At 43.2% G+C, this 10,423-nt stretch overlaps 1 protein-coding gene across 3 annotated transcripts in view; it reads right to left on the bottom strand.

The window, feature by feature from the left end:
• Positions 1-8,227, bottom strand: part of GON4L (gon-4 like) — a 50,977-nt gene extending 42,750 nt beyond the window's left edge. Inside the window, exons 1-4 of one of the 3 annotated variants that reach the window (XM_081112213.1) lie at positions 7,907-8,227; positions 7,273-7,399; positions 4,964-5,491; positions 2,368-2,559 (exon numbers count right to left, since the gene is read on the bottom strand). In XM_081112213.1, coding sequence (XP_080968339.1) covers positions 2,368-2,559; positions 4,964-5,491; positions 7,273-7,327 — 775 coding nt within the window. In that variant the 5' untranslated portion in view covers positions 7,328-7,399; positions 7,907-8,227. Of the gene's footprint in view, positions 1-2,367; positions 2,560-4,963; positions 5,492-7,272; positions 7,632-7,906 lie in introns of those variants that run through there. The other 2 variants (XM_081112212.1, XM_081112214.1) reach the window with 2 other exon arrangements.
• Positions 8,228-10,423: the final 2,196 nt, after the last annotated feature.

Below are 10,423 nucleotides of genomic sequence, written 5' to 3' on the forward strand. Positions count from 1 at the left end.
TGCCCATCAGGAAAGTCACGTAGATTAAGTTAAATAATATATATCAAAGTGCTATATAATCAATGAAACATTATATAAATGTAACTTATCATAATATTACTATTCAATGTAGAAAAGAGAAAAACAAGGAGCAAAGCTATAAAAATTCCACTCTGAATTACACAAATTAAAAAGGTACACACACACACACACAAAGATACCAAGTATCTCCATTCTACAAGAAAGGGGCACAAATATAACCAAGAAAAGAAAAAACTTCCTGCCCTGGCCAGCGTGCTCAATGGTTAGAACACTGGCTTGTGCACCAGAGGGTCTTAGGTTTAATTCCCAGTCAAGGGCACATATTGGGGTTGCAGGTTTGACCCCTGGCCCCAGTTGGGGTGCGCTCGGGACGTAACCAATTGATGTATCTCTCTCACATCGATGTCTCTCTCTCTCTCTCTCTCTCTCTCTCTCTCTTCCTCTATCACTCCCTCCCTCCCTCTCCACACACCCTCCTCCGTTCCACCATCTCTAAAAATCAATGGAAAAAATATCTTTGTGCAAGGATTAACAAACAGAAAATACAAATCAACCAATAAATACATAAATAAGTAAAACAGCAAATCAATGTTTCTCTCTCTCTCCCTTACTCTAAAATTAAAAATGTTTTAAAAAATAAAGAAGTAAAAAGTCTACAACTATTGTCATACATAATGGAGAAACACTGAACACCTTACCCCAATTTCAGAAATGAGACATGGATGTTCACTATCACCACTTCTAACCTACATAGTAATTTGCAATATATGAAAAAAGAAACCACAGGGGTTCATTTAAAGCCACTTAAGTTGAATGAAGAAGTCTATTTACTTGTCTGTATGTGTTATATTGCACAAAAATATAGTTCAAAGAATTTTTAGGGAGGACTAATTCTATAACCTATTAATTCCACCCAACGAAAATAAAGTACATATTCTCACCAGGAGATCTACAGTACAATGTTCACAGCAGCACCATTCAAAGTAGCCTACAACTAGAAATGATCCTTATGTCCATTAAGAGTGTTTTGTTGCTGAAACCGGTTTGGCTCAGTGGATAGAGCGTCAGCCTGCGGACTGAAAGGTCCCAGGTTCGATTCCGGTCAAAAGCATGTACCTGGGTTGCGGGCATATCCCCAGTAGGAGATGTGCAGGAGGCAGCTGATCGATGTTTCTCTCTCATCGATGTTTCTAACTCTCTATCTCTCTCCCTTCCTCTCTGTAAAAAATCAATAAAATATATATTTTTTTAAAAAGTGTTTTGTTTTTGCTTTTATTTTAGAGAGAGAGGGAGAAACATCTATGGTTGCCTTCTGTATGCACCTGACCAGGGATCAAAGCTGTAACCTGGGTATGTGCCCTGACGGGGACTCCAACCCACAACCCTTCGGTGCACTCCAACCAACTGAGCGACACTGGCCAGGGCAAGAGCTGAATGGATAAAGAAAATGTAGAACATTCAAGAACAGAATACTACATAGCAAAGAAAATGAACAATCTACAAATACATGAAACAATGTGGACCAATTTCATAAATACATAGTTAAGTGAAAAAAGGCAGTCACACAACGTACTTTATATTCCATTCATACAAAGTACAAAACAGATGAACCAATCTATGCTGCTAGAAGTCAGGATAATGGTTACCCAGGGGTAAGGTGTTGGTAATAACTTAAAGGGAGCACTTTTGAGTACAGGTAATATTCTGTTCCCTTTTTTTTTTAAATATATTTTATTGATTTTTTACAGAGAGAAAGGGAGAGGGATAGAGAGTTAGAAACATCGATGAGAGAGAAACATTGATCAGCTGCCTCCTGCACACCCCCTACTGGGGATGTGCCGCAACCAAGGTATATGCCCTTGACTGGAATCGAGCCTGGGACCCTTCAGTCCCCAGGCCGACGCTCTATCCACTGAGCCAAACCGGTCAGGGCTCGGTTTCCTTTTTTTAAAATGGGAATGTTCCAAGGAAATGTTCATCTATTTTCAGAGAGAGAAAGGGAAAGAGGGAGAGAAGGAGAAAAACATCAATGCGAGAGAGAAGTACCAATTAGCTGTCTCCCATACATGCTCCAATTGGGGACCAAACCTACAACTCAGGCATGGGCCCTGATCGGGAATGGAACTGGAAACATTTGGTGTATGGGCTGACACTCCAACCAATTGAGCCACCCCGCCAGGGCAGTAATATTTTTTTCTTGATCTGGTTGCTGGCTACACAGGTGCATTCAAACTCTGAAAATTCAATAAACTTTTATATCTTAGGATATGTGCAGTTTTCTGCATATTATACTTCAATAAAGAGGGTTAATTTAAAAAAAAAAAAGGAAAGAAAAAGAGAGCCTACCCATTGGAATAAAGAGTCCATCATCCTCTATCTCTTCCTCAGCTTGGTGATCTGAAGTCCTGAATGGCTTTCCTTGAGGAGACGCACAGGCATCTGGCTGAGATGATTTCCTAGGCTGGGCTCCTAGTTTTACAGAGTGGCTGCCTGATGGCAATAAAGGCATCTCTTCTCCAGAATGCATCTGAGGTTTTCCTGGAAGAATTACAAACACTGCTTCACACTTTCACCATTCTTAGTCATACTCTATTGTAGAAATCAGGATCTTGTTATAAAGTCCTTTGTAGGTAAATAACTTTGTTAATGATGCTTATACTATACAGGCATTCCTCTCTCTTAAAGACAGTGTCCTAAGAAAAATATTGAAATATGCTCACATCCAATTAACTCATCTATAATGTCAGGGAACTGAAGTAGATAATGGCTAAGGTCTTTCTAGCTCTATTACACTGAGAGCTATGCATTTATTTCCTACTAGAGGCCCAATGCACGAAATTCATGCAAGAGTAAGCCTTCCTTCCCCCAGTACCCGGGACCTGGGCTTCCCTCACAGCCCCGGCTTCGTCTGGAAGGTCGTCGGGTCTAATTAGCATATTATGCTTTTATTATTATAGATAGAAAAATCAGATTCATATGGGGGGAGGGGAGGTGTTATATTGCTGATGACAAAGGGACAATTTATATAGTTGACCATTAACATCACATTTAATTAACTATAAATGATATACATTATAAAATGTGGTTACCAGAGGGGAAGTGGGGTGGGGAAGGGCAAAGAGGGTAAAGGGGGTCAAATACATGGTGATGGAAGAAGACTAGACTTCGGTGGTATAAGTAGACAGATGTCATATTATAAAGTTCTACACCTGAAATTTGCACCATGTTACTAACCAATGTTACCCCAATAAATTTAATTTTTTTAAAAATCTCTAGATTCCACTCAATAGCTAAGTGACATTGAACCCCTACTTAATTATCCATTCCTTGTTTAGCACTCTAATCTTGTATTTTTCTCCAGTTCTTCCTGTCTTCATGTCACCATTACAACTTAGTTTATAGAAAGAAATTTAACAATCAGCCCCTCAAATATGTTCCCCATTATGACAGCATGCTTCACCATCCCCCAATCCAGACACCTTAAATCACAGCAGTCTCTGAGCAACATTAGTTATTTCTTTGTCAAGTCTAAATTATACTCTTTATTCTCTATTCTTTATAAGGTCTTAAGGGGATAACAGCATGGCTGTGAATACCTTGATCTGCCCTTTCTTTCTGAAGCCCTGCTACATTCCCACACAAACACAACACACAAATTAATCACATGTTGTCTTATGCTGTTCCAAATGTTTATGTCTTATCTTTCCAACTAAACTATAAGCTTCCTGAGGTTAGAACTATGTCTTCTGCTTCTTTTATGCATCAACTAGAGGCCCGGTGCATGAAATTCATGCACTCGGGGGAGGGGGGGGGTCCCTCAGCCTGGCCTGCCCCTCTCACAGTCTGGGAGCCCTCAGGGGATGTCCAACTGATGGCTTAGACCAGCCGTGAGCAAACTACGGCCCGCGGGCTGGATCCGGCCCGTTTGGCTGTTCTATCCGGCCCGCGGAGCTGAAAGAATGGAGAGTTCTCTTGCTCTCCCCTCCGCTCCTTCATCAGCAGCAGTGTTAACGTGGCAACATCGGGAAACACGGCCACAGCTCCTCCCTCTGAGTCCAGTTTAAGAACCCATTGTGGCCCTCGAGTCAAAAAGTTTGCCCGCCCCTGGCTTAGACCCTAAGCCAGCAGTAGCTAAGGAGGCGGGAGAGGTTCCCGCTACCGCCACTGGGCTCACCAGTCGTGATCCCGGCTCAGGGCCTCTGGTTGAGCAGTGCTCCCCCTGTAAGAGCACACTGACCACCAGGGGGCAGCTCCGGCGTTGAGCGTCTGCCCCCTGGAGGTCAGTGTACATCATAGCAACCGGTCGTTCCACCATTCAGTTGATTTGCATATTAGCCTTTTATTATATAGGGTAAGCTATCACCTACAGGAAAAGCTCAAACACCTGAGCATGGAAAATAAAACCCTTCACAATCTAAGCACAATCAACCACTCTGAAGTCATCTCTCACCACTTCTTCCAAGCAATGTCACCATCCTCTTCTGCCTCTGACATCTGAGCTGACTACTGTTGGCCTATGAAACCCTATGCCATCATTCTGTCAAACTGCAACTCATCCTTCAAGTCCTAAGGATTAGGTAAAGCCTTTCCCAATGCCCCAGGCAGTAGTCTCTAAGCCACTGACCCTCCTCCACAAGCCCCACGTCATAGATACGCACCAAATCACAAAAAGCTATATATAGTTCATACCTCCAGACAAGAAAGGATAGAGAAAGGAAAGAAAAGGACACAGAAGATTTAAGGAATGGGAGGGGAGAAGAAAACCTCCACCCATTCATAAAGTTCACTGCTGACCTTCGGAACTCTGCAATTCCAATTCCATGCCAAATCAAGATCCCCTTTCAGAAAAAAACTAAATTTTGTAAAAGCACTGCAGTAGCAAAGGCAAAGACAATGCCAAACTGCTGACAAGAAAAACATAGCAAGACCATGCATAGCTTACCTCCCTCTTCCTTGACTTCCTCACTAGGCTCTCCTGAAAAAGGCTCCTTTGTGGTAAGAGGATCACCTCCGTCTTCTTGGGTAACTGGCTTGGGCCTGAGTGTCATTTTCTTCCCTCTCTTTGAACCAGTGGCATGGAGTTTTTCTTTATTGTGTATGTTAAGGGGCTGGGAAGACTCCAAGGAAGGTAGGGCGATTCCGGTTGAGATGGCCACATTAACAGCTTCTAGAACTGCTGCACTTGTGTCCTGGGTGAGTACCCTGGAACTCAGAGATGGATCTTCCACCCCAAGCTGATTTCCTGCATCCTGCACAGATTCAACTTCGAGACCAGCTGCACTACCATGGCTTCGACCCCAGGCCAGTGACACTGACCCCAAGTCTTGAACCTGGTCAGATTCTGGTGGAGCAGCGGACTCTAGGTCTAAGTCCTCTTCCTCCGGGTTGCCCTGATGCTGTGGGAACTCAGTCTCTGACGTTCTTCTCTTCTTACTGGGCAACATTTTAAAAGTCCTACTTTTGTTCCATCCTGAAAGGATAAAAGCAAGTTTTTACCACCTTCATATTACCTATGACACTTCCTCAAATATATTTTCACTTACTCATATTCAATCGTGAACACAGTACTTTATATCAAATGCACCTTATTCCCATTAGGTGGAAGTGGACAGACAGTGGTTAGAGTGCCTGAGATCCCAATTCTACTGCTGATTAGTAAGTTATCTTGCTTAGTGACTTAACCTCTCTAAACTTCAGTTTCCTCCACTGTAAAAAAAGAACTGTTTTTACCTCATAAGAGTTGTTATAAGAATTACATAGTAGCCGAAACCGGTTTGGCTCGGTGGATAGAGCGTCGGCCTGCGGACTGAAAGGTCCCAGGTTCGATTCCAGTCAGGGGTATGTACCTGGGTTGCGGGCACGTCCCCAGTGGGGAGTGTGCAGGAGGCAGCTGATCGATGTTTCTCTCTCATCGATGTTTCTAGCTCTCTATCTCTCTCCCTTCCTCTCTGTGGAAAATCAATAAAATATATTTAAAAAAAAAAAAAGAATTACATAGTAAATGATCAGTGTCAGTTATTATTATTACCATCAGGAGGGTAGAATAGCACGATGCTGAGACCAAACAGAGTCAAACTGCCTGGATTTGTTTCCCAAGTCTGATTCTCCCCAGCTTTGTGACCTACTATACACTACTTAACCTGAATCTGCTTCTTCAGTCATAACCTAAATTAAAAATAGCAGTTACATCATTAGATAGTAATTTATTAGATCAATAAATGTTCTCCATTTCTGTTTGCATAAACAGGTTATTTCCATTAACAGAAACAATCCAAAAGTAAAATGTGTTTGTTTAAAGAGGTTAGGCCTTGCCCTGGACAGTGTTTCTCAGAGGTTAGAGCGTGCACAGGCCCACACACCGAAGGCTACAAGTTCGATTCCCGCCAACGGTATGTACCTGGGTTGCAGGTTTGATTCCTGGCCCCAGTCCAGGTGTCATGCAGGAGACAACCAATCCATGTTTCTCTCTCTCTCCCTCCCTCCCTTCCACTCTCTCTAAAAATCAATGGAAAAAAATATACATCCTCGAGTGAGGATTAACAAATAAATAAATAAAGAGGTTAGGCGATATTAACAGAAATTTTGTGTTGTAAACAAGAGAGAGATTCCTACTGTTCTCTGTACTAAGTTACTTCTGACGCTTGCTTTCAATTCCAGTTATCACAGTTTAGGAGCAACACTAACCTAAATTGGATAGTATCTTCTTTCATGTTCTTCTAGCACCTGTTTGAAACCTCTTTTATAATAATTATAACTTTTGTAATCGCCTCTTGTCTGTCTCCTTCCTATCTGCCTCCACAAAAAAACTATGTGGTTTTTCAGGAAAAGGACTTTTTCAACTAGTACCCCAAGTACCAGGCAGTATCTGCCCTATTGTAAAGACTGACTAAATGAATGAATGGAAAAGAGTGTGGCTCCAGCCGGTGTGGTTCAGTTAGTTGAGCATCCTCCTATGCACCGAGATCACCTGTTCGATTCCCCGACAGGGACATGCCCAGGTTTCAGGTTCGATCGCCAGCAGCGGTGGAGGCAGCAGATTGATGTTTCTCTCTCTCATCAATGTTTCACTCTCCCTCTCCCTTCCTCTCTCTCTCTCTAAAATATCAAAAGCATATTTTAAAAAAGAGAGCATGAACTTCCCTACTCTGTGCTTATTTTATGCAGCATTTAGACCGAAGTTAAGCATTATATGGAAACTTTTAACCAAAAAACTTTACCCAATAAAACAGGTACAAGAACAGAATAAGTTACCTTGTGTTACAGTGAGTTCTTCATCACTGATAATGTTCAAAGTCTGAATGCCCATCCACCAGGGCACTCGATAAACGTTTGGACTACAGGACTGCAAAATGAAGTTCTTTTTTATTTTATTTTCCGTCTTAAATAATTTCCCGTATTTAAGGAGTTGAGAGAAAGAGAGAAACATTGATTTGTTGTTCCACTTATTTATGAATCCATTTGTGGATTCTGGTATGTGCCCTGACCGAGGATCGAACCCGAAACCTTGGTGTATCCTGACGGTACTCTAACCAACGGGGCAGACCGGCCAGGGCAAAGTTCCAACTCTTCAAGTCTGAACTATAAAGTTAGTTTTAAACCTCCCTAATTCAGCTTCCACAGATCGTAGGAGAGCTCTCCCCCCAACTCCAATCTACCAACGCCTTTATCTTGGTAATTAAAGCTCAAGGGCGGGTGGTAAGTGGGGAAGGGGAGTGGGAGTAGCTTAGCCGAGTCCAATATTCTGCAGATGAATTACTGAGGTCCAGAAAAGTGGGGTGGGAATTAAGAATGAAAGAAAAGACAGCCAGCTACCATTTAAAGTCAGCAGCGTACAGGGGTCGGCTCCCGGCACTTACAATAATACAGCAATTCTAAAGCGGCTCACCTTTTAGGAACTGGAGTGGGACCAACAGGGTGAACGAATGCAAATCCGAAGGTAGCCCCCGCGCGAGCCCCTCCTGGGGATATTTTCCAAAAGGGGGGCCTGACTGCGCTTTTTACCAGGGGCCGAGCACCGGCCCAAGTCCCCGCGCCCGGCTAGACCCCCTCGGACCTCTACCTTCTGTCCTACACCCCGCGCCAGCTCTCAAACCCGACCCCCGCAGCCTGGACATCCTGCGCCCGGACGTGCAGCTCCCGCTCGCCACTTCCCGCCTCACGGCACGGGACACGGTCCCCTCACCAGCGACTGATCCCGCGGAAACTCGGAGTCGGGGCCACCGGAAGTCAGCCGGCGGCAGCAACTTACGTGCGCGCCCCCGAGTCGCGGTGCGCGGCGTCAGGACGTCAAAGAGCGCGCTCCAATCACTGGGCGCCGTCCCACTTGCGGGCGGGATGAAGCCGCAAGGCTAGCACGTCCGTTGTGGGCAAAAAGTTTTAAGGAAATATCCCTCTTACTCGGTCCCAGGCGCTGCTCAAAACAAAACTTGGGATTGTGATTCGTTAGTTTAACTCGATAACGAATCCTTCTTGCCGCGTCACACCTGAACTACGGGGCCAAGGAAGTGGAGAATTCAGAAATTTTCAGAAAGGAGTCCCTGGGTTACCAATAGGGCAGTTACACTGAGTCATGGAGTCACTCCATAGTAACTACTACTCATAGCTGTATAATACTCTGCCATTTTACAAAATGCTTTCACTTACGTTATCATAGGTGATTTGATCTCCCCGATAAACCTTATGGAACAGTGGGTATTATACTTTCAAATTTACATGGAACAAATTTCTGGCTCAGTTTGGATAGGTGATTTCACAAAGGTACACAGCTGGCTTAGACCAAAGGTATCAAGGGGAATCGGGTATCCTTAACTCTAGCTTCTAATGCATTGATCTAACGTCCAGGAAGCATACTTGATGTCCAATAATTCAATACTTGTGTTTTGAACAAATGAATGACTCCTAGAGCCATGTTCTTTCCACTTTTCTAGAAGAAGAGAATTGGAAAAATACACTCAACTCTCTCATTTTGCAGGTGAACCACCAACAAATATTTTATGCATTTAAATAATCTATGTAACCTGATCCTGTCTATAAACAGGATTGATGAAAGTATCCACAGCCAAAATGAAGAGCGAAATTAATATACTCAGGACACAACTGCAATCTGACTCTAGCCTCAATCACCCTAACTCTCCCAAATGCCAAGGAAGTCCCTAACAGGGGTGGGCAAACTTTTTGACTCAAGGGCCACAATGGGTTCTTAAACTGGACCGGAGGACCGGAACAAATGCATGGATGGTGTGTTTGTGTGAACTAATATAAATTCAAAGTAAACATCATTACATAAAAGGGTAAGGTCTTTTTTTTTAGTTTTATTCATTTCAAACGGGCCAGATCTGGCCCGCGGGCCGTAGTTTGCCCACGGCTGCGAGAAGCTTGGGGTTTCATTTGTGGCTTGCTTTTGAACCTGTAGCATATGGGTATCTTCCCTGGAAAAGTTTTGTTGCTCACAGGGTTTCAAATATCAGAGCCTCTGGTCATCTGATGGTTTGCACATGCTCTCTCTCCTAAGCAGCCCTAATCACTTGACACTTTAAAAAAGAAATACAGCCCTAACTGGTTTGGCTCAGTGGATAGAGCATAGGCCTTTAGACTGAAGGATCCCAGGTTCCATCCGGTCAAGGGCATGTACCTTGGTTGCGGGCACATCCCCAGTAGGGGGCATGCAGGAGGCAGCTGATTGATGTTTCTCTCTCATGGATGTTTCTAATTCTCCATCCCTCTCCCTTCCTCTCTGTAAAAAAAAATCAATAAAATATATTAAAAAATAAGTAAAAAAAGAAAGACATATGCAGCGCTGATAAATTTTGGCATTCTTCATTAATCTTTTTATTTATTTTTAATTTATTTTATTATTTATCTGTTTGTTTTTCAACATTTTTTTTAAATCCTCACATGAGGGTATTTTCCATTGATTTTTTAAAAGAGAGTGGAAGAGAGAGGGAAAGACAGAAATATCGATGTGAGAGAAACATCGATTGGTTGCCTCCTGCACTCGCCCTGGAGCCTGCAACCCAGGTACCTGCCTTTGACCGGAATCGAACCCAGGACCCTTCAGTCCGCAGACTGACGCTCTATCCACTGAGCCAAACCGGCTAGAGCTTCATTAGTCTTTTTTATAAAAACAGCTTCAATTTACACACCACAAAATTCATCCGTTCTACTTGTATAATTAAATTGTTCTAAGTAAATGTTCAGAGTTGTGCATCCATCAGGAGGTTTGATCTTGAGTCAGAGTTTTAGAGTTTCTGAAGTTTAAGAAAGTTTCCATAATAACCTTTCGTGGGCTCAGAAATGCATAACAATAATGGCAATGGATACTGAAATGCAGACATACAGAATTTTGTTTTTCCACAATCCTGGGCTCCCTCTCAGCCAGAATACTCCGCCGCTGTATTAAGCC

Source organism: Myotis nattereri, assembly GCF_964212035.1.
Source record: "Myotis nattereri genome assembly, chromosome: 18".
NCBI classification, from domain to species: domain Eukaryota; kingdom Metazoa; phylum Chordata; class Mammalia; order Chiroptera; family Vespertilionidae; genus Myotis; species Myotis nattereri.